This window comes from Mobula birostris, chromosome 4 (assembly GCF_030028105.1).
Source record: "Mobula birostris isolate sMobBir1 chromosome 4, sMobBir1.hap1, whole genome shotgun sequence".
Classification (NCBI taxonomy): Eukaryota; Metazoa; Chordata; class Chondrichthyes; order Myliobatiformes; family Myliobatidae; genus Mobula; species Mobula birostris.
Genome location: NC_092373.1, coordinates 147,738,784 through 147,764,180, shown reverse-complemented (window position 1 = coordinate 147,764,180; position 25,397 = coordinate 147,738,784). Strand labels below are relative to the sequence as shown.

Sequence of the window (25,397 nt, the reverse complement as noted above, 5' to 3'; positions counted from 1 at the left end):
TGCCTTACCACTATCGTACGCAACAGTTTCTGCTGACGGATTGCCAACATCACGGTACATATCGATACATATACAAGCAAGTTTTTGGTCAAATAGCACAGCTCAGTTATCAGTTACGTGCAATGCAGCCTATATTAACTGAGCAGAAGTGGAATGGGGCATTCAGTTAGTAGGATAAAATGCTGAACTCTCAACTTCCTTTTCCGCCCTTCATGTTAAAAGACTTTGTAAATGCTTATTAGAACAATCACCTCACTGAGTGCAGCTGAAATTTTACTTCTTTTCGCACATGCTGCCTGAACCGCCAGATTCCCATTTTTTTTTTAAACTCATTGGGTAACCTGGGGAGCTAAGTTTTAAATTGATTACAAATTACTGGGTTGGATTATACTCATCTTTAGCTGGAAGTTCCCTTGGTATCATTCAGGCCCTATTAGGCTCATTCGTCAGCTTGTCCCTGACACATAAATTTGAGATGAGTTGAAGGCCAGATGCCACTGCACTTGACCTCCTGCTGTGCTGTTACACTCATGACTGAACCTCCCTCTGGTGCCTCTCCCCCTTTTCTTTCTTCCATGGCCTTCTGTCCCCTCCTATTAGATTCCCCCTTCTCCAGCCCAGTATCTCTTTCACCAATCAAATCCCCAGCTCTTTACTTCAGCCCTCCCCCTCCCGGTGTCACCTATCACCTTGTTTTTCTCCCTTCCGTCCCCCTACCTTTTAAATCTACTCCTCATCTTTTTTTCTCTCCAGTTCTGCTGAAAGGTCTCAGCCCAAAATATTGACTGTACTCTTTTCCATAGACTCTGAGTTCCTCCAGCATTTTGTGTGTGTTGCTTGGATTTCCAGCATCTGCAGATTTTCTCTTGTTTGCATCTGGCCTCTCAGCTGTACAGGAGGCTTTAAAGGTTTATGACCTCAGTATTTTTGAAAGGAGTCACTGATCCTGAGTAAAAATTTAATGCCAGTAAATGTTTTAACTATCTTACTTTATCATGATGTTTGAATTAATTTCTCACACTTCAGCAGGTTTTTATATTTAAACTACTTACTTTATATATACTTTTAAATTATTCATATTTATTTGAATATTATTTAATGCATCAGAGGTATTTATAAAATAGTTCAATGGTTTTTTGACATTTGTAAGTTGACAATAGTATAGACCATGAGGATATCGTAGTGCTGTTACCTTGGATCTGCCACTTGAGGCTCAGTCACTGCTTGTGACCACATCCACTTTACTAGTTGAATCTAGAGATCAATTAGCACTCCATATCTTTTGAAAGTTCAAAGACATAAAATGCTGGACAAAGAAGCAGTGTTAACTTTAAGACTGACAAATCTTCTTCAGAAATTTCCAGAATTTCTTTTTCAGAATTTTGTTTTTATTCTCAGATTTCTAGTTTCTGCAAGTTTTTGTAAACTTTATTTAGTAGGTCAGTGCAAGTAGCCATGGTCCAAGTACAATGGGCAGCTGTTTAAATCCAGGAAAATCTGGGCCAAGTGTAAGACCTTCTGAAGTATCACCAACTGTGTTCCTAACATAGTTTAATTATTGCACTTTATAATTTACCTAACAGATTAGTAAAAGCTTAAACACTTCTTGCAGCGATGTTTTTTCTTTGAACTGATGTATTTCCTAATAATTCTTAGCACTGACAAAGTATAGTAAAGAAAATACAGGTATTTCAATATTTGCCTGAAGTTCTGTTCTACACAACTTTAGCTGATTTATTTTAAGCACTTTTAAGTTAAAGGAATTTCAGACCAATGTACTAAATATCAGTACAATATTTTTCTAATGATGTAATAGTAAGATCTGTATTACAAATTAATCATTACCTGCACGCAGGAAGTTGCAGAAAGTGGATATATTATTTGAGCGAAATTTAGTGAGACTGTGCTTTCACAGGCATTTTGATGAATAGAGGTTCTCAAGCAAGGAAACAAAATTACAGCGTGGAGCTTGTGCCCTAAAGCTAGTTGTGTCATGTTTCTCCTCATTGATTTACATCATATGCCTGGAGGATAACTCAGCACCTGGTAATATGAGTTTGAATTTTTTTTACAAATCCAAAAGAGTTATAACTGGCAGAAAACGAATTACGGCTTCCTTTTATATAAACAGAAGTAACCAGATTTGGGTTTGGTTGTGACTCCACCTTACTCTGTCCCCTCTGTAGTGAGCTATTTGCTTGTCATGGGGATCAGAAAGGTCAATACTTGTTGACAGGCTTTTCTGCTATTAGATCCAGTTCTTGGATTTAAACAGTCCCATCATGAAATTATAAAAAGCAGGATAAATACATTTGTACTGAACTCCACTAATTTGTCTTAGTCTCACCTTCAGTTAAATTCAAAAGTATGAAATTATTAAATGTATATTTTGTTGTGTATGAAGCATGAATGTAAATTAAAAGCAAATTCTGCTGAGTTAGTCTTCTTTGTTATGCATTTCCAACTTCTAAGAATTTAATTGAAATGTTTGACAAAGTACAGCAATCAAGTGAGAGGGGATACTTTCTTGAAAGTGCAGCCTGGATGTGAACTTGAAGAGGTCTATTGTGGGGAGGAAGTGCATATAGATCTGTCCTTATATCAGCTGATTCAGTCTGTTCAGCTCCAGTAGAGCAGAATGAACTACTTCAAGGTACGCTGATAATTCTATGAAAGTACTTATTTATCAAGTGTGATTCCAGAAATATAATATACACACAAAGCAGTGGATCCACCCAGCATTTTAATTACCTTTAGCATGAATGAGAAAATGCATCAGAAATGGGACTTTATCATCTCAGAACTTCTCTTTAATATATGATGCTGGAATAAATCTGTCTGTAACTGATATCAATGTCCTCTACTTGGGTAAAGTCTGCACAATCCAAGTTGTATCTACGTCTGTTGAACAGTTCGAGGCTGCCACATGGCTGATACACACAAAACACGTTCAAGTACAGTTCCTTATACACATTGAGCACCCCTTATCCAAAATGCTTGAGGCTGGAAGTGTTTCGAATTTTGAATATTGGAGTTCAGTTTTTTAAAAATTTTGGAATATTTGTATCTATACAGTGAGCTATCTTGGGGATGGGACACAAAACTAAACACAAAATGTTTACCTTACTTATGCAGCTTATACCTATACCCTGAAAGCAGTTTTATATGATCTTTTTAATAATTTTGTGCATAAAGCAATAATGTGTCATGTCACCGTCAAGTGGCATGTGTTCAGTCCGACACTGACAAATCCACTTTCAATGCACGATCGAGATCTTTACCTTTTCGTTTATGTGGTGTTTTCCTATTTTTCATTAACTTATTTTCATTACATATGTGAGATCACTTATCAGAACTTATCTGTAGTGCGCAGAGACCTGCATGTTACCTGAGAAGTTTCCCAGCACCTTGTGAAAATTTCCTTTTGTGACATCATTGCAGCACTCAAAGAAATTTCAGATTTCGGAGGTTTGGGGTTTTGGAATTTTGGATAGGATATGCTGTAGAAAATGATGCACAACTGGTACTATTTATAGGACTTTAATTATTCCGATATTTGGCAGGGGGGGTGGGAACTGGAATTATAGCACTGAGGATGGTGCAGTTGGTATACAAGTAGATGTAGTGTATAGTGAGACTGTGAGGAAGGTCAGGCAGATGATAGGGTAAAATTACGGTCAGTGGGATGAGTTGAAGTGTACCATGAGGGCAAAACCAAAAGGGTGATAGTATAGTTACGGAGGTGTTATATCTGAATGCATGTGTGCAGTATACAGGATAAAGTAGATGATCTTGTAGCTGTGGTAAACCATGTATATATGTTGTAACTCGGTTATCTGTCTGGACACACCCCTCTGCTGACTGCCCCGTGGCTCCTCCCACAGAGTCCTGTATAAAGGTGTTCGCCTTGCCCCTCCCCCTCAGTCCGGGGGCAGACACTCACTGTGGAGGTCGTATTGTACAGCGAATAAAAGCCTTTCAGTATTTTACCAAACCTCAGTCTTTTGGAGTAATTGAAGGTGCTTCAATTTTATTCACTGTACGTTTTAAAACATGGAACAGTCCCTGAGACCAGAAAAATTAGACCTCAATCCACAAACACCTGAAGCTGAAAATGCTTTCGAACTTGGCTGGCCTACTTCGAAGCGTATCTAGAGGAGATTAATGCGACCGAACCCGTAGCGAAGCGCAGAGTTCTACTCTCCAGGGTCAGTCCACGGGTCTATTCGCTGATCAGAGACCAGCCGAACTACGACGGTGCAATGAACGCACTCAAAAGACAATACCTGCAGCTGATAAACAGCGTCTATGCTCGGCACCGTTTAGCGACACGGCAACAACGGTCCGGGGAATCGAGTGCTGAGTTCGTCCAGGCCCTACGGACGCTCGTGCGAGCCTGCAATTGCCAGGAGCTGACGGCAGTGCAGCATGCAGAACTCCTAGTGAGAGACGCCTTCGTCACGGGGACCAGGTCAGTGTACGTGTGCCAGCGGCTGCTGGAAAAAGCCGATCTTACCCTAAGTTCGGCAATCGAGCTGGCTGATACGTTGGAGGCCGCTCTGCATAACTCCGAGGCTCTCCAGGCACGCGATCCCCCGATGGCCTCGTGGGTGCCACAGACCCCGCAACCCGCCAGCGATTCGACCTCGGCTGTCGCCAGTCGTGAGTCCACGAAGTGCTACTTCTGCGGACTGGAGAAGCACCCCCGGAAACGCTGCCCGGCCCGACAAGCTACCTGCTCCAGCTGCGGAAAGAAGGGCCACTTCGCCAAGGTCTGTAAGTCAAAACCGTGAGCGGGATCGAGCAGCGCCGCATGCGAGACGTGGGGGTTGCCATCTTCCCTGCACACTGCCACCACGTGCGAGGCATGGGGGCTGCCATCTTGCCTGCCGCCATCTTCCCTGCACGCCACCACCACGTGCGAGACATGGGGGCGGCCATCTTGGTCGGCGCCACTTCCCACCGCCTACGACCAACGGGTGCTCACGGGGCACCCCACCACGCCGGACCAAGACAGTGACCCCACCCTGGCTTCCGTGACCCTCGACCAAAGCGCTCCCCACCAGCTCGCAAGGTCAATGATGGACATCCTGGTGGAGGGGCACAGGACAAGCTGCCTGTTTTATCCACCCGGCCACGGTGCAGCATTGTGGACTCATGATATGGCCGGTAAGTCAGAGGGTCACCATGGCCTCCGGGTCACATACAACAGACATCCGGGGGGGTTGTGTAGCGACACTAGTGGTGCAGGGCACAGAATATCGAGACTTTACATTACTGGTCTTGCCTCAACTGTGTGCCCCTGTGCTGTTGGGGTTGGACTTCCAGAGCCACCTGAAAAGCGTGACAATGAAGTATGATGGGCCCCTCCCGCCAATTACTGTCATAAATCCCCTGTTTTGTAGGGATATGTCACATACCCCGCTACTGACCACCCCCACACACCGACCCGCACATCCCACCCAACACCATGCCAACTGCCGCACTACCGACACCACTCTTGCGGCCTCTCCACCCTCAGGATCCCTCCCCCACCGCTGTTCGCCAACCTGACCCCCGACTGTAAACCTGTGGCAACTAAAAGCAGGAGGTACAGCGCGGGGGACAGAGCTTTCATTAAGTCGGAGGTGCAGCGGCTGCTCAGGGAGGGGGTCATTGAGGCAAGCACAAGTCCTTGGAGGGCGCAGGTGGTGGTTGTTCGGAACGGGGAGAAGAATAGGATGGTCATGGACTATAGCCAGACCATCAATAGGTTCACGCAGCTTGACGCGTACCCTCGACCCCGCATGGCAGATATGGTCAATCAGATAGCACAGTACAAGGTGTACTCGACCATAGACCTAAAATCCGCTTACCATCAGCTCCCCATCCGCCGGGAGGACCGCCCTTACACTGCCTTCGAGGCAGACGGCAGGCTTTATCAATTCCTGCGCGTCCCCTTTGGTGTCACGAATGGTGTATCTGTCTTCCAGAGGGCAATGGACCGGATGGTGGACCAGTGCCAACTGAAGGCCATGTTCCCATATCTGGATAACATCACCATCTGCGGTCACGACCAGCAGGATCATGACAACAACCTCCAAAAATTTCTCCAAGCAGCCAAATCTTTCAACCTCACCTATAACAAGGACAAGTGTGTATTTGGGACCACCCGACTTGCTATCCTTGGGTGTGTCATGGAGAATGAAGTCATTGGCCCTGACCCCGACCGTATGCGCCCCTTGTTGGAACTCCCTCTTCCCAATACCCTCAGAGCCCTCAAAAGGTGCCTGGGCTTCTTTTCATATTACGCCCAATGGGTCTCTAACTATGCAGACAAGGCCTGCCCCCTGGTCAAGTCCACCACATTCCCCCTCTCTGCCGAGGCCCATGCGGCCTTGAACCGCATAAAATGGGACATTGCCAAAGCAGCAATGCATGCGGTGGATGAGGCCATTCCCTTCCAAGTAGAGAGTGATGCCTCCGACTTTGCGCTGGCTGCTACCCTCAACCAGGCAGGAAGACCAGTGGCGTTCTTCTCCCGTACCCTTCAAGGCCCTGAAATTCGGCACTCTGCGGTAGAGAGAGAGGCCCAGGCCATAGTGGAAGCTATAAGGCACTGGAGGCACTATCTTGCCGGCAAAAGGTTCACCCTGCTAACTGACCAGCGCTCAGTCGCATTCATGTTTAATAATCAGCAGCGGAGCAAAATCAAAAATGATAAAATTCTGAGGTGGAGAATCGAACTCTCCACCTACAACTATGACATCATGTACAGGCCTGGGAAGCTCAACGAGCCCTCCGATGCCCTATCCCGGGGAACATGCGCCAGCACGCAGATCGACCGGCTATACACCCTACATGTAGATCTTTGCCACCCGGGAGTCACCCGGCTTTTCCACTTCGTGAAAGCCCGGAACCTGCCTTACTCCCTTGAGGAGATCAGGATGATGACCAGGGACTGCCAAGTCTGCGCAGAGTGCAAACCGCACTTCTACCGACCCGAAAAGGCACCACTCATCAAGGCCACCCGCCCCTTTGAGCAACTGAGTGTTGACTTTAAGGGCCCCCTTCCCTCCACCGACCGCAATGTGTACTTTCTTAACGTAATTGACGAGTACTCGCGGTTCCCCTTCGCCATCCCCTGCCCCGACACCACTACCACGTCAGTTATAAAAGCCCTGCGCAAGCTCTTCACTCTGTTTGGATACCCATGTTATATCCACAGTGACAGAGGGTCCTCGTTTATGAGTGACGAGCTGCGCCAATATCTACTGGCTAGGGGAATTGCAACCAGTAGGACCACGAGCAATAATCCCCGGGGGAATGGACAGGTGGAGAAGGAGAATGGCACAGTGTGGAAAGCCACACTCTTAGCCCTCAGGTCAAAGGGACCGCCGGTCTCCTGCTGGCAGGAGGTCCTTCCCGAGGCACTCCACTCCATCCGCTCCCTGTTATGCACGTCCACCAATGCCACCCCTCATGAGTGGCTCTTTTCTTTTCCCAGAAAATCGACCACTGGAACCACCCTACTATCTTGGCTGACGTCCCCGGGGCCAGTGCTGCTCCGGAAACATGCGAGGAGCAATAAATACTCCCCGATAGTCGAGAGGATTCACTTACTTCATGCGAACCCCCAGTATGCCTACGTGGTTTTACCTGATGGGCGGGAGGGCACGGTCTACATCCGCGACCTGGCGCCCGCAGGAGCTCCGGGCCCCTACCCTGAACACTCCATGGTGACTATTGACCCCGTACCCACCAATGTATGTACCTACGAGACACCGTGCACCCCAAACCCTATACAGACACCACACGACACTCCCATACCGGGCGCGACGCACACGCACGAGGGATTACCGACGCCTAACGTGCTGGCACCTGAAGTCAGGCCGGAGCCAGCACAACCGCCATCGCCGGTGCAATTACCGCCGGTGCTACGTAGATCACAGCGACGGACTCGACTGCCTGATAGACTTAACCTGTAAATATACTTCTTGTAAATATTGTCAGTCACTTCACCCCGCGAGACTCTTTTTAAAAAAAGGAGGGGTGAATGTGGTAAACCATGTATATATGTTGTAACTCGGTTACCTGTCTGGACACACCTCTCTGCTGACTGTCCCTGTGGCTCCTCCCACAGAGTCCTGTATAAAGGTGTTCGTCTTGCCCCTCCCCCTCAGTCCGGGGGCAGACACTCACTGTGGAGGTCGTATTGTACAGCGAATAAAAGCCTTTCAGTATTTTACCAAACCTCAGTCTTTTGGAGTAATTGAAGGTGCTTCAGTAGCACAGTTAGAGATTGACAGGTAAAACTTTGTGGGCATCACTGAGCTGTGGCTGAAAGAAGATCATAGTTGGAAGCTTAACCTTGTATCGAAAGGAGAGGCAGGTAGGCAGAGGGGTTGTTGTGGCTCTGTTGGCCAAAAATGAAATCAAATCCTTGGCAAGAGACAATATTGGATCAGAAGATGTAGAAAAATTATGGCTAGAGTAAAGAAACTGCAGTGGTTAAAAAGCCCTGATTAGAGTTGTACACAGACCTCCAAATAGTAGATAGGATGTGGGATTTAAATTACAATAGGAGATGGAAAAGGCATGTAAAAAGGGTACTGTTATGATTGTCGTGGGGGTTTTCAATTTGCAGGTAGTTTGGGAAAATCAGTTTGGTGCTGGATCCCAAGGGAGGAAATTTATAGAATGCATACGAGATTTGATTTTTTAGAGCGGCTTGAGGTTGAGCCCGTAAGGGAAAAGGCAATTCTGGATTGTGTGTTGTGTAATCAACGAGATTTGATCAGGGAGCTTAAGGTAAAGGAACACTTAGGAAGCAATGAAAATAATTTAATAGCATTCATGTGCCATTTGAGGGGGAGAAGATAAAGCCAGATGTATCATTATTACAGTGAAGTAAAGGGAAATACGGAGGTATGAAAGAGCAGCTGGCCAAAGCTGATTAGAAGGAGATACTAACAGGGATGATGGTGGAGCAACAGTGGCTGCAGTTTCTAGGGACAGTTCAAAAAGAACAGGATAGATACATCCCAAAGATGAGCATCAAAGCAAAAGATAGGACATACAGTATAGCAAAAATTATCATGAAGTTCGAGGATTGTGAAGCTTTTAACCACCAGCAGAAGGAAACTTCCGAGACTGTGGAGGCATTAGTAATAATCTCTCAAGAACCATAAGGTTCTGGAACGGTTCTGGAGGACTGGAATATTACAAATGTCATTCCACTCTTCAAGAAGAGAGGGAGGCAGAAGAAAGGAAATTACAGGCTACAAAGAAGAAAAAATCTGCAGATGCTTGAAATCCCAGCAGCACACACAAAATGCTGGAGGAACTCAGCATGCCAGGCAGCATCTATGGAAAAACAGTACAGTCGACATTTTTGGTCAAAGTCCTGTGGCAGGACTGTAGAAAAAAATGCTGAGGAGTAGATTTGAAAGGTGGGAGGAGAGGAGAGAGAAACGCCAGGGGATAAGTAAAACTTAGAGGGGGAGGGATGAAGCAAAGAGCTAGGAAGTTGATTGGTGAAAGAGACAAAAGGCCATGCAAGAAAGAAGAGGAGGGTTGTGAGGAGCACCAGAGGGAGATGATGGGCAGGCAAGGAGATAACATGAGAGAGGGACAAGGGGATGGGAAATGGTGAAGGGGGTTGGAGGGGTGGATGTATTACTGGAAGTTTGAGAAATCGATGATCATGCCATCAAGATAGAGGCTACCCAAACGGATTATAAGGTGTTGTTCCTCCAACCTAAGTGTGGTCTTATCACGACAGTGGAGGAGACCAGGGATGGACATTTCAGTCATTTAGCTTGACTTCAGTGGTTGGGTAGATGTTGGAGTCAATTACTAAGGATGACATTTCAGCGTATTGGAGGCCCATAATAAATAGGTCAAAGTCAGCATTGTTTCTTTTAGGGGAAATCTTGCCTGACAAATCTTTTGGAATTCCTTACAGAAATAACAGGCAAGATAGACAAAGGAGGGTTAATCTGTGACAAGGTGCTGCACATGAGTGTGCTTAACAATGTAAGAGCCTATGGTATTCTTTGCCTTCTACCAGTCAGTCAATCTTTTATCCATGCTAATATCTTTCCTGTAATAGTCATAGTCATAGTCATACCCCCGGGATCAATAAAGTATGACTATGACTATTACAGGAAAGATGGTGGAGGAACTGAATGAGTATTTTGCATCAGTCTTCAGCAATATACCGGACACTCAAGGGTGGCAGGGAAGAGGAGTGTGCGCAGTCACAATTACGACAGAGAAAGTACTCAGGAAGCTGAATAGTCTAAAGGTAGATAAATCTCTCGGACCAGATGGAATGCGTTCTCGTGTTCTGAAGGAAGTAGCTGTGGAGATTGCGGAGGTATTAGCGATGATCTTTCAAAAGTCAATAGATTCTGGCATGTTTCCGGAGGACTGGAAGATTGCAAATGTCACTCCGCTATTTAAGAAGAGGGCAAGGAAGCAAAAAGGAAATTATAGACCTGTTAGCTTGACATCAGTGGTTGGGCAGTTGTTGGAGTCGATTGTCAAGGATGAGGTTACAGAGTACCTGGAGGCATATGACAAGATAGGCAGAACTCAGCATGGATTCCTTAAAGGAAAATCCTGCCTGACAAACCTATTACAATTTTTTGAGGAAATTACAAGTAGGCTAGACAAGGGAGATGCAGTGGATGTTGTATATTTGGATTTTCAGAAGGCCTTTGTCAAGGTGCCACACATGAGGCTACTTAACAAGATAAGAGCCCATGGATAGAGCGTTGGCTGATTGGCAGGAAACAGAGAGTGGGAATAAAGGGATCCTATCCTGGTTGGCTGCCGGTTACCAGTGGTGTTCCACAGAGGTCCGTGTTGGGGCCGCTTCTTTTTACATTGTACATCAACGATTTGGACTATGGAATAGATGGCTTTGTGGCTAAGTTTGCTGATGATACGAAGATAGGTGGAGGGGCTGGTGGTGCTGAGGAAACAGAGAGTCTGCAGAGAGACTTGGATAGATTGGAAGAATGGGCAAAGAAGTGGCAAATGAAATACAATGTTGGAAAGTGTACGGTTATGCACTTTGGTAGAAGAAATAAACGGGCGGACTATTATTTAAATGGGGAAAGAATTCAAAGTTCTGAGATGCAACGGGACTTGGGAGTCCTCAAATAGGATACCTTTAAGGTTAACCTCCAGGTTGAGTCAGTGGTAAATAAGACGAATGCAATGTTGGCATTCATTTCTAGAGGAATAGAGTATAGGAGCAGGGATGTGATGTTGAGGCTTTATAAGGCGCTGGTGAGACCTCACTTGGAGTACTGTGGGCAGTTTTGGGCTCCTTATTTAAGAAAGGATGTGCTGACTTTGGAGAGGGTACAGAGAAGATTCACTGGAATGATTCCGGGAATGAGAAGGTTAACATATGAGGAACGTTTGTCCGTTCTTGGACTGTATTCCTTGGAGTTTAGAAGAATGAGGGGAGACCTCATAGAAACATTTTGAATGTTGAAAGGCATGGACAGAGTGGATGTGGCAAAGTTGTTTCCCATAATGGGGGAGTCTAGTACGAGAGGGCATGACTTGAGGATTGAAGGGCGCCCATTCAGAACAGAAATGAGAAAAAATTTTTTTAGCCAGAGGGTGGTGAATCTATGGAATTTGTTGCCACGGGCAGCAGTGGAACCCAAGTCATTTGGTGTATTTAAGGCAGAGATTGATAGGCATCTGAGTAGCCAGGGCATCATAGGTTATGTGAGAAGGCGAGGGAGTGGGACTAAATGGGAGAATGGATCAGCTCATGATAAAATGGCGGAGCAGACTCAATGGGCCGAATGGCCGACTTCTGCTCCTTTGTCTTATAGTCTTATAGTCTTATAATGATGGTGTGTTAGGCCGAGTCATCAGGTTGGGGTGGTGCAGTGGTCCCTACCCTCCAGGCCGTGGACCGATACCGATCCGTGAAGCATGCAGGGATGCAATGGTAGCCGGGATGCACCCAGCACATCTTTAAGAAAAAAGCCGAAATAAACAAGCTAATTAATTAGATGCCGCCCGGCACGTAAATGTCGGCCCAGTACAAATCGCCTCTGGGCTGACATTTACGTGCCAGGCGGCACCTAATTAATTAGCTTGTTTATTTTGGCTTTTTTCTTAAAGATGTGCTGGGTGCATCTCGGCTACCGCTGCAAGCTTCGCGGATCGGTATTGGTCCACGGCCCGGAGATTGGGGTGGTGGGACACTGGGGTATCATCTCATCGTCGTCTGTTTCCATCACAGCAGGCAGGTCATCTTCTCCTATGTCTGCCTGCCTTGATGTCGAAGGTCGAGGTTCGTCATCTGCTGTGGCTGATTGGGAAGGCTTGAAACACGTCAGTATGCTTGACTGCTTAGCCTCGCACATTTTTCTATCATACAGTTCTTTGTAAGCACTCAAACCATCCTGCAAATATGCCCCAAACCTACGTACCCTTTCAAAATCAAAGTCGTACTTTTCTGCAATCATTGCAGTGAAAATCTCATGCAGTTGTTTCACGTTCAGTTCCTGGACGACTTCAATTTTGGTCCAATCGCTACTGCATTTGGTTTTGTTTGTTATCCTTTCCTCTTCCAATTGCATCAACTCTTCATCTATCAGTTCTTGGTCATGAGATGCCAAAACCTCTTCAATATCATCTTCGTCAACTTCCACAAGCCAGTCTCACTTTGTCCTTACTTTGTCCACCACGATCGAAACACTTAATTACGTCTAGTTTTTCACTAAGTGTAACACCTTTACGAGCTCTTTTAGGCTTTTCCGATACCTTAGAACTCACCTTGCTAACGGATGCTCAAAATAAATTGAGTTAAAGCACAGATGCTCACAGGCATGTGTTTAAGCAATGCCAGCTAGAATGCAGTTCCGGGGGAAGGAGCTTGGCTGCTCGGGGCGTGCGCTGCCTTTTTTTGTAACAGTGAAAAAACCTTCTGTTAGCGAAAACAAGTAACTAATGTAGGTCTTTCGTAACAGTGAGGTTTCGTAAAGCGAACGTTCGAATATCGGGGGATACCTGTACTGATATTTTGATGACATAAAGAACAGAATGCATTGATAGTGCTAGATGTGGTTGGGTGGAACATGGAAACTCTAGGCAGGGTGGCAGGGGACTGCAATAAAAGATGCTTGTGACCTTTAAAGGAAGGATAACTGCTACTGTTGGCTAGTATGGGTGCTACTGAACAAGGATGCAGCGGCAAGAAGGTGAAAGAATGTTCCTAGGTAGGTGGGAAGTTTTATTTAAATGATGCTGTCTGTTCACTATTTGCCCTCTCTCTGGAGCAACCTTAATTTGGCACTGGCTCCCAAAATCCATTGCCCATAACAGCCATACTGAAAGGATATTAATTTCTACTACATATCCATGGTTACCCTGAGCTTACGCATTATTGCAATGCAATCTCATGTTTCCATATACATTATGTAGTAATCCTCATGGCGTGAGTGAGTACAGAAGACAACATAATCTGCTCCCTGTGTTTCTTAAAACTGTTTCTTCTCTGTGACACCTGAGAATTAAATACTCTCTGGACACCATTAGAGGAACATTGAGGTTTGTGTTTAAACCGTTTGATCCTTTTTTGCAGAAGCTCTTTTCCAGAAAGCTTAAAAATAATTACAATAAGTCGAGAGATTTTAAGTCAATGGAATACGATGTCTTTAGCAAATCACTTTTGGCATTAGCTGTTTCCTTTTGATGAATTGAAATTCTTCTTTCCCACAGTATTTGTCCAATCCATTTTTTAAACTTGGCAGGTGTTACACTGAATCCAGATCTGTGTCCAGCTGTTCAGATACATCAGCCCTGCTCCAGATAACTCACCCTTTGATTGGACACTCCCTTGCTGTGTGATTCTACTTAGTGTGTACCTTATTCTCACTTCCAGCTTCGCAATGTTTTTCCAAAATTAGCAAACCTACTGTGAGAAAAATCACAGTCACAATAGGCAGTTTCTGTATCCATTCTATATTGGAAGCAATTATAGTTAAGAATATAGAGAGAGATGGATTTCTTTATTTATGTTGTCAATATTTTAATCCTTTTTGATGTATCAGCTGCTTTGATGACATTATGTTCATCAGTCTGACAACAATGTGAAGAAAATTGACTGGAGTTGGTTTTGAGCGAGTTGCTTATTAGTGGTACCCATTGAAGTGACATTGTGCAGTGTTTAGTTACCTTGGGTAACAGCGTTCATTTTGTTTTGTTTTGTTTTCCAGCTGTGATAATGTATATTAACTGCATAAGCGTCAGCTGGACTGCGCGGCTACAGATCTCCCTGACATTCTGCAAACTTGTTGCCATTTTAATAATAATCATCCCTGGAATGGTGCAGTTATTCAAAGGTAAGCAGGCACAAAACACTTCACTATTTCTAATAAATTACAGAAAAACAGATTATGACAGAATGACAAATGAGAAATAATTTTTCTCTGTTGGTTTTGTTATATGTGTTTGGCTTTTTGTGTAATGAGGAACTATATATTTTTTTCTTTTGACTAGCATTGAAAAAAGCCACTGCTTTAGGATGGGAGTTACAACATGAAATCCCAGATTTTACTGCCCTCACTCAGCACTCAGATTTCCCGCTATCCAGCACTTACTGAATCAGATCAGAAAGACTCCACGTGAGAGCAAGATATCATAGAATAAAATATTTCCCTGCATACATATAAGCCCCACATGGGAAGGCAGACATGGATTTTGATCAATCTCATTCAGATATTAACTTCTCCAACAATTTGCTTCATTATTGCCTTTCAGTGTCAGGTGGATTGTGTCTTCAGGTCTCTGGAGTAATGCCTGAAACCACAGCCCACTAGTTCAGAGATAAATATAAGATATGGCTGACATTTTTTCAATCCCTTTGCTCAGTTTCCTATGGTGTCCACTCTTACCAGTTCAGCTTCTACAATGATGCAAAGCAAAACATTTATAAATTAGTCATAAGATTAAAGTTAGTCCTGATGCAGTTGTGATTCCATTGTAAACATTCCAAAGGAGAAATCTTCTTCCCCTCTTCATTTTCCAACCCCTAATCCTATCAAGTGTGACTTTCCATTCCTTTCTCCATCGTGTGCTTACTCTTTAGATATATCAGTTCACCTAAAGCTGTTCCATATTGTAATAATTTTAACTTCCTTTGAAATTTCCCCTTTGTGTTAATTAGCAATAACACCTAGATTTCACACCTTTGAATGTGGTGAAGAGGATGGTAACAACACATCATCAATAATTGATTCTTGGACTTATTTCAGTAAAGGATAACACTGGAAGATTCTTTTTAATTATCAAACACTTTCTTTCCACACCTTTTGACTGATCACATGGGCCTGTTCACAATTCAGTACCAGCCCATTAGTCTGATAAATCAATTTGTAAAAAGTATGTCATCAATAAGAACATGGAACACAGAGTCAGTAAAGCACAGTACAGGCCCTTCAGCCCATTATGTTCTGCTGACTTTTTACCCTACTGCAAGATCAGCTAACACTTCCCTCCCAAATAGCCCTTAGTTTTTCTTTCATCCTTGCCTATCAATGAGTATCTTCAATGTTCTTAATTTACCTGCCTGTACTACCATCCCTGGTAATGTATTCCATACACCTATCATTCTCTGTGTTTTAAAAAATACTACCTCTGACATCTCCCTTTACTTTCTTTCAGTCACATTAAAAGCATGACCCCTTGTATAAGCGTTGCCACCCTGGGAAAAAGACAGTGGCTGTGGATTGTATTTATCCCTCTTATCATGTGATACATCTTTTTCAAGTCTCCTCTCATCCTCCAAAGACCAAGCGCTAGCTCACTCAACCTTTCCTCATAAGACGTGTTCTCTATTCCAGACAGCATCTCTCTAAACCTCTCTAAAGCTCCTATAATGAAGAAACCAGTACTAAATTTAATACTCCAAATGTGAACTAATCAACAGTTTTATAGAGCTGCAACATTACCTCGAGACTCTTGAACTTAATCCCCCGACTAACGAAGGTCAACACACCATATGCCTTCCTAACCGCTCTTTCAACTTACTTGGCAAATTTGAGAGGTATATGGACTTGGATTTCAAGGTCCCTCTGTTTCATCACACTGCTAAAAATCCTGCTGTTAATATTGTTCTACGCTGACCTCACATTCATCAAGGTCCCTGTCTCTGGTGAATGCTGAAGTACAGTATTTATTAAGAATCCCCCTTACCTCCTCTGATTCCAAACACATTTCCTCTTTTGTCTCTAATCAGTCCTATCCTCACCCTAGTCATCCTCCTATTCTTCATGTACACGTAGAACACCTTGGGGCTTTCCCTAATCCTATTTACCAAGACCTTCTCATGTCTCCTTCTAGCTCTCCTTATTTCCTTCCTGGCTGCCTTGTAACTCCCTAGAGCTCTGTCTGATCATCGCTTCCAAAACCTTAAGTTTGTTTCTTTCTTCCTTTTGGTTAGATGTTCCGTATCACTTCTCAACCATGCTTCCTTCACCCTACCATCCTTAACCTGTCTCAATGGGACAAACATATCCAGAACCCCATGCAACCTCCACATTTCCATTGTACATTTCCCTGAGTACACGTGTTCCCATTTATGCTTCCAACTTCCTGCCAATAGTATCATATTTAGCACTCTCTGAATTTAATACTTCCTCATACTGTCTGCTCCTATCCTTGTGTAAGGCTATACTCAAGGTCAAGGAGTTTTGGTCACTGTCTCCAGAATGCTCGTCCACTGAGTGATCTGTCATTTGACCAGCTTCATTGCCAACTACCAGTGTAGCGGCTCCTCCTGATAACTTGCCCATATATTGTGTCAGAAATCCTTCCTGGACACATTTAACAAATTATGCCCCATTTAAACCTTTTGCACTAAGGTGCTAATCAATATTAGCAAAGTTGAAGTCACTCATGAGAACAACCTTGTTACCTTTGCACCTTTCCAAAATCTGCTTTCTGGTCTCCTCTTCAATGACCTTGTTGTGATTGGGGAACCTGTAGTATACTCCCAAACTCCCAATGGAGTGATTGCTCCCTTCCTGTTTCTGCCATCCACCCAGATTGATTCAGCAGACAATATTTTTTCGGCGGGCTGCGATTATCATGGGACATGGTTTGTTGGCGAGGCAGTGAGGCATTTAAAAGAGCTCAAAGCCTTACGGAACTTTTCAGCTAGCTGCTAACATAATAATCTCTGAACTCAGCAGGTGCCAATAAAAAGAAGCTAAGTGTTAATGGAGCAGCTGTTGTTGGAGTGCACAGTTAGTGTGGTCAGGCATTGGCTCAACAGGCTTAGGCAGCAACAAGTGCAGGCTAGAACTTAAGCTTAAGAAGTGAGGAGTACTGTATAACAAGTGCAGGCAGGGTGGCAGTTAAGGCAGTGGAATGCTCCTCCTGCAAGATGTGGAATTGCAAGGCAGTTATTTGCCTCCTAAATGACTACACCTGCAGGAAGTACACCCAACTTCAGCTCCGGACTGACAAAGTCAAGGAATAGAGCCGGATGTACTCAGGGCCATTTAGGAGGCTCAACACCTCATAGATGGGAATTTTATTGAGGTGGTCCCACCCAGAGTGTAAGACCATAAGATATAGGAGCAGAAGGAGGCCATTTGGCCCATCGAGTCTGCTCTGCCATTCAATCATGGCTAATCCAGTTCTTCCAGTCATCCCAACTTGCCTGCCTCTCCCCATACCCTTTGACGCACTGACTAATCAAGAACCTATCTATCTCTGCCTTCAATGCACCCAGTGACTTGGCCTGCACAGCCACTCGTGGCAACAAATTCCACAGATTTACCACCCTCTGACTAAAGTAATTTCTCCACATCTCTGTTCTAAATGGAACGTCCTTCAATCCTGAAGTTGTGCCCTCTTGTCCTAGACTCCCCTACCATGGGAAATAACTTTGCCATATCTAATCTGTTCAGGGCTTTTAACATTCGGAATATGCAGGTTTCAGATAGTAGGTGAATGGCCACAAGGAGAAGTAACGGGAGTAAACAGTCAATGTAGGATTCCCTTCAGCAACAAGTATACTCCTTTGATTATTGCTGGGGGGGTGTGGAGGTGGAGGGCAAAGGACCTATCAGGGCAGAGCAGCAGCAACCAGGCCAGTAGCACAACCAGGCCAACAGAGAAGGGTAATGTCAGGAAGAACGATAGTCACAGGAGACACAATAGTTAGGAGATGGACAGGAGATTCTGTGGCATGAAAGAGATGCAGGTGTGGTGTGTTGTCTCCCAGGTGTTAGGATCCAGGATGTGTCAGGACAGCTGCAGAAGCTCCCAAGAGGGAGGGTGAGCAACCAGAGGTCATGGTGCATATTGACAACAATGACATAGATAGAAAGAGAGAAGATGTCCTGTGCCATCAGTATAGACTATTATGGAAGGGGTTGAAGAACAAGATCTCCAAAGTAGTAAAGTGGATTTCTCTCAGTACCGTGTGCTAGTCAGAGCCGGAATAGGATGATAGTAGAGATAATGAGTTATGAGGAAGTGCTGTAGCAAGCAGGGCTTCAGATTTCTGGATCATTGGGATCTCTTCTGGGAAAGGTATGACTTGTAGAAAAAGGACTGAACCCAAGCGGGACCAATATCCTTCTGGGCAGGTTTGCTAAAGCTATTGGTGAGGGTAAAACTAATCTGGCAGGGGGATTGGAGCCAGAGTGATAGGGCTGAGGATGGGGAAGTTGGCATACAAGTTGATGCCGTGTGTGGTGAGACTGCTAGGAAGGACAGGCAAATGATAGGGCAAAAGTGCAGTCAGTGGGATGAGTTGAAGTGTAACGTGGAGGCAAAATCGAGAAAAACGTGATGAATGCAGGAGGGAAGGTGTTATATTTGAATGCATGCAGTATACAGAACAAGGTAGATGATCTTGTGGCACCGTTAGAGATTAGCAAGTATGATGTCACCATCACAGCATCAAAGAAGATCATAGTTGGGAGCTTAACATCCAGGGATACACATTCTATCAAAGTGACAAACAGGTGGTCAAAAGGGAATAGGGTGGCTCTGTTGGTAAAAAAAAACGCAGTCAAGATCTTAGAAAGAGGTAACATAGGATCAGAAGATGTAGAATCTTTGTGGGTAAAGTTAAACTGCAAGGGTACAAAGACCCTGAGAGGAAGCTAAATGCAGGCCTCTGAACAGCAGTCAGGATGTGGGATACAGATTTACAATGGAAGATAGAAAAGTTATGTAAAAAGAGGAATGTTATGATAGTCAAGGGGGATTTCAATGTGCATGTAGATTGGGAAAAATCACTTGGTGCTGAATCCCAAGAGAGATACTTTGCAGAATGCCTACAAGATGGCATTTTAAAGCAGCTTGTGATTGAGCCCACCAGGGGTTCAGCTATTCTTGATTGGGTGTTGTGTAATGAAACCGATTTGATTAGGGAGCTTAAGGTAAAGGAATGTTTAGGAGCCAGTGATGATAATATGATAGTACTCACCCTGCTGTTTGAGAGGGAGAAGATAAGTGAGATGGATCAATATTACAGTGGAGTAAAGGGGATCACAGAAGCATGAGGGACAAGCTGACCGAAGTTGATTTGAAGGGGGTACTATCAAAAATGCTGCCAGAGCAGCAATGGCTGGAATTTCTGGGGGCAATTTGGAAGGCACAGGATAGATGCATCCCAAAGATGAAGAAGTATTTGAAAGGGAGGATGAGGCAATCATGGCTGACCAAAAAAGTCAAAGACAGCATAAAAGGAAATGAGAGGGCATTATAATATAGCAAAAAAAAGGGGGAAAGTTAGAGAATTGGGAAGCTGACAAAAACCAACAGAAGACAACTAAAAGGAGAGGAAATCTATAAGGAGAGAAAAGGTGAAATATGAAGTCAATAATATAAAAGAGGAGAGGATACCAATTTTTCAGATATATAAAGAATAAATGAGAGATGAGAGTTGATTTTGGACCACTGCAAATTTATGTTGGAGATGTAGTAAAGCGGAAGAAGAAAATGGTAGACAACCTTAATAAGGATTTTGCCTCAATTTTCACTATGGAAAACACTAGCAGAATGGCAGAAGTTCAGTAATGTCAGGAGCAGAAGTGAGTGTAGTTGCTATTACGAAGGAGAAGGTGCTTGGTAAGCTGAAAGGATTATGTTAGACAAGTTATCTAGACCAGATGGACTACACTTCAGGGTTCTGAAAGTGGTAGCTGAAGAGATTGTGGAGCCATTAGTAATAATTGTTTAGATGGTTTGGTTACTTGGTATTGAAGATGAGGTAGTAAATAGGATTACACATTCACTTTGAGGGAGCAGCCAGAGGGTAGTAGTAGATGGCTGCGTTTCTGACTGGATGCCTATGACTAGCGGTGTGCCACAAATATCGATGTTGAGTCCATTGTTGTTTGTCATCTATATCAATTATCTGGATGACAATGTAGTAAACTGGATCAGCAAATGTGAAGGTGATACCAAGATTGAGGATGTAGTAGACAGTGATGAAGACTATCAAAGCTTGCAGTAAGATCTGGACCAGCTTGAAAAATGGGCTAAGAAGTGGCAGATGGAATTTAATACAGGCACATGTGAGGTGTTGAAATTTGGGAGAACTATCCAGTGGAGGACTAACCAGAGAAGTCTTACGTGGTGAGTGGTAGGGCACTGAGGAGTGTGGTAGAACACAGTGATGTGGTAATAGAGATGCATAATTCTGTGAAAGCGGCGTCGTAGATAGATAGGGTCAGAAAGAAAGTTGTTAGCACATTGACTGTCATAAATCAATGTATTAAGTACAGGAGTTGGGATGTTATGTTAAAATTCTATCAGACGTTGGTGAGGCCTAATTTGCAGTACTGTGTCCAGTTTTGGTTACCTATTTACAGGAAAGATGTAAATAAGATTGAAAGAGTGCAGAGAAAACTTACAAGGATTTTGCTGGAACTTGAGGACCTGAGTTATAGGGAAAGGTTTGAACTTTATCCCCTAGAATGTAGAAGATTAAGCGGAGATTTGATAGATGGAAAAATTTACCGAAAGGTATATTCAAGCAGGCTTTTTTCACTGAGGTTGGGTGGGATTACAACTAAAGGTCATGGTGAAAGGTGAAATGTTTAGGGGGAACATGAGGGGAAACACCTTCACTCACTGGGTGGTGAGAATTGGAACAAGCTGCCAGGGTAAGTTCTGGACGTGGGGTCAATTTCAACATTTAAGAGAAATTTGGATAGGTACATCGATCGGAGAGGCATGGAGGGCTATGATCCGGGTGTAGGTCAATGGGATAGGCAGATTAATGGTTCAGCATGGGCTAGATGGGCTGAAGGGGTTGTTTCTGTGCTGTAGTGTTCATGACTCTAAGAATCACTAGATTCTAGAATGGTTCCAGAAGACTGGAACATTGCAAATGTTACCCCACTCTTGAAGAATGGAAGGATGTAGAAGAAAGAATTTATAGGCCAGTTTGCCTGACTACAGTGGTTGGGAAGATATTGGATACCATTATTAAGTTTGAAGTTTCAGGGTTGTTGGAGGCACATGATAGCAGGGCTAATCAAAGAATTCCATCAGATTTGTCAAATCATTTGGAATTATTTGATTTAATAACAGGCAGGTTAGACAAAGAAGAATCAGTGGATGTTGTTCAACTTGGATTTTCAGAAGGTCTTTGACAAGGTACTACACATCAGGCTGTTTAACAAGATAAGAGTCCATGGTATTACAAGAAAGATACTAGCATAGATAGCAGATTGGCTGACTGGCAGGAGGCAAAGTATGGGAATAAAGGGCACCTATTAGGTTGTCTGCCAGTGACTCGTGTTGTCCTGCAGGAGTTGGTATTGGGTCTGCTTCTTTTCACATCATATATCAATGATTCGGATGACAGAACTGATGGCTTTGTGGCCAGGTTTTCACACGATACAAAGGTAAGTGAAGGAATGATAGTACTGAGGAAGTATAGAGTCTGCAGAAAGACTCAGACAGATTGGGAAAACGGCCAAAGAAGTAGCAGATGGAATATAATGTAGGGAAATGTATACTTGTGCACTATACAAAGAATAAAGGCATAGACTACCTTCTAAACAAGGAGAAAATTCTAAATCAGAGGGGCAGAGGCACTTGGGAGCATTTGTACAGGATCCCTGAAAGTTTAACTTACAGGTTGAGTCAGTGGTAAAAAAGACAAATGCAATGTCAGCATTCATTTCGTAAGCACGAGAATATAAGAGCAAGGATGTAATGCTGAGATTTTATAAAGCATTAGTCAGCCTGCATATGGAGTATTGTGAGCAGTTTTTGGCTCCTCATCTAAGAAAAGATAGAATATAGAAGAAGTTCTGGGAATGAAAAGGTTAAACTATGAACAGTTTGATGGCTTCGGGCCTGTACATGCTGGAGATTAGAAGAATAAGGGGAGATCCTGTCAAATATTCAAAGGCCTAGATAGGGTGGATGTGGAGCGAAAGTTTCCTATCATGGATAAGTCTAGGACCAGACAGCACAGTCTCAGAATAGAGGGACATTCATTTAGAACTGAGATTATGAGGAATTTCTTCACCCAGAGGGTAGTGAAACTATAGAATTCATTGTTACGGACAGCTATGGAGGCCAAATCATTGAATATATTTAAAGTGTTGATAGGTTCTTGATTAGTCAAGGCTTCAAAGATTATGGGGAAAAGGCAGGAGAAAGGGGTGGAGAGGGATAATTATTCAGCATAATTGAAGGGCAAAGCAGACATGATGGGCCAAGCTGCCTAATTCTGCTCCTATGTTTTGTGGTCTTATTTCTCCACAGCATACTCCAGCTGTGATATTATCCCTGATTAGCAATGCCATTATCTCACCACATTCATCTCCCTCCCTGTCCCTTTTAAAACATCATACTTCTGAAGCATCAATCAGCCACTATTGCACTTGACACTGGCAGGTCCATGTACTTACCCATCTAATTTCATCACCTTTGTTTCTGATACGTCCCACATTAAAGTAAACACACTTCAACTCATCCAACTGACTGTATTTATGTTCTATCCACTACCGACCCTTCCTCACAATCTCTCTATACAATGCATCTATCTTTACACTGACTCCTCCATCATCTGACCTATGCTTAGCTCTCATCCACCTACCAACCTAGATTTAACCCTGCCGAACAGCTCTAGTAAACCTGCTGCAAGGGCATTGTTTCCTCTCTGGCTCAGGTGTAACTCTTCCTTTTTGTCCAGGTCATACCTTCCCCAGAAGAGATCCTGGTGATCCACAAGTCTGAAGCTCTGATCCCACAGCAACACTTCAGCCACACTTTCACCTGCCATATCATCCTATTCGTACCCTCACTGGTGCCTGGAACCTGAGATTACTACCCTTGAGTTCCTGCTTTTTAGCTTCCTTCCTGGCTCCCTATATTTACTCTTCAGGACATCATCCCTTTTCCTGGCTATGTCATAAGGATAGATAAGTTTGTTTAGTTAATGAAGTTACTTGTTCCTGCAAGCCTCTGTAATGACTTGATGTTTATAATCATTTTCCTCTCTCTCAAACCACAGGAGAAACACAAAATTTTTCTCAACCCTTTCAGCAAGCCGAAGTTAGTCTTATGGGACTTCCCCTTGCTTTTTATTCTGGAATGTATGCATATGCAGGATGGTAAGTGCATAACATGTGAAAGTGAACCTAGCAGAAATTGTTCTTCTAAAGGGTCTTACTAAAAGACAGGTGGTCCTTAAGTTGTGTCTGTGATGGAATCAACCACAATCTGCAACTTTAAACCACACTAATAAAACAACCAAGTGGAATTATTTCATTTGAAACACAAAAATCAACGTAAAGTCATGCATTCGGTGTATTATCTTGATGGGTCTCTCTGGACCAATTAACGTTTATTGTATATCTTAATCACATCATACATGTACACACACACAAACATTTCACAGTCCACTGACGTACTTATTATATACCTATTTGCTAATCAGATTGCATTGCAAACATTAACTAAGGAATTCTGATAAGTTTTGAATAGAGGTTGTTTGAGAAATTGTCTACGTTGCACAATCTTCAAAAGAACTTGGAGCCTGGAATACTGTCCTCCTTTTCTTTATGGGAACTTAGGAAAATATAGAGAATGCTGTGAGGAAGAGTGCGAGCTACAGTGCTCTTTCACTGCTTCCACACCCATTAACATGTGTTCTGCTTGGAGGAATTGCATCACGGAAAATTTCGTGGATGTAACCAACATGTGAGCAGTTGCACGAAAACATGGATCTGATCTATCAGTAACAGCATATAGAAATTGTCTTCTCAAATCAGACCCATTCCTTCAGCTGAAGCCCACTGTGGATTAGCTCAGCACCATTGCTAAGTGGGATTGATCACCTTGATTTTAAATAGTCAAACTGACCTTTGAGGAGAACTTCCAGAAGAGTCTAAAATATAACTAAGCAAGGTTTAAATTCTTTACCCTTTAGATGGAAGAGGGTTGAGAAGAATAAAATATCAGGATTAAGCCATTTGACATGATTCCTATAGAATTCCAAATCTGACCAATAGCAAGGACACTTTGAAAAATAGGTGGGACATTATAGTCATTCAAAATTATTTGCCCCGCAACTTATGCATGACTGTGGGTTGCAGAGCAGCCAATTCCACCAGCAGATCTAAGGCTGGAAGCTGACTAAAGTAAGATCTGCTCATGAAGCTGAAGAGCCACACAAGAAGGTTTCTGAGACCTCCAGCTTCAACTTGAACATCAAGCCCAGCATCTATTATATTGCTAGTGACTTCCAAAGACCTCAACCTACATATCATTCCAGCACACAACTTAAGTAACTATTTTGGCTTCCTGTTACTCAGATTAAGACTTTGAAGTCTCCAGAATTTCTTGAAACATTTCCAGAAATTAATGGAATCAAATATTAGCACAGAACAGTGGTGCTGAGAAAAAAGGTTAGCCATGAACCCATTGAATGGCAGAAAAGTCACAAGGACCAAAGAACATAACCTTGTTTTATTTCATGAAGAATGTAATTAGAATCAGAATCAGGTTTACCGTCATGACATATGTCAAAAATATTATCGTTTTGGTGGCAGCGGTACAATGCCAGACATAAAAAATTATTATCTGTTACAATAAAAAATGAAATAAATAGAGCAAAAGAAGAATAGGGAAGTAGTGTTCATGAGTTCATGGACTGTTCAGAAAACTGATGGCAGAGAGGAAGAAGCTGGTCCTAAAATGTTGAGTGTGGGCCTTCCTACTCCAATACTTCTTTGCTGATGGTAGTAATAAGAAGAGGGCATATCACAGATGGTGAGAGTCTTTAATGATGGATGTCACTTTCTTGAGGCACCATCTTTCTTGAAGAACTCGATGGTGGGGAGGGTAATGCCCCTGATGGAGCTGACTGCGTCTGCAATCCTTCACAG

At 43.5% G+C, this 25,397-nt stretch overlaps 1 protein-coding gene across 4 annotated transcripts in view; it reads left to right on the top strand.

The window, feature by feature from the left end:
* slc7a11 (solute carrier family 7 member 11) overlaps positions 1-25,397 on the top strand; it is a 187,249-nt gene that overhangs the window by 72,504 nt on the left and 89,348 nt on the right. For all 4 annotated transcript variants that reach the window (XM_072256244.1, XM_072256246.1, XM_072256245.1 and 1 more), the window contains exons 4-5: positions 14,238-14,363; positions 23,522-23,621. In XM_072256244.1, the coding sequence (XP_072112345.1) occupies positions 14,238-14,363; positions 23,522-23,621 (226 nt within the window). The remainder of the gene's footprint in view (positions 1-14,237; positions 14,364-23,521; positions 23,622-25,397) is intronic.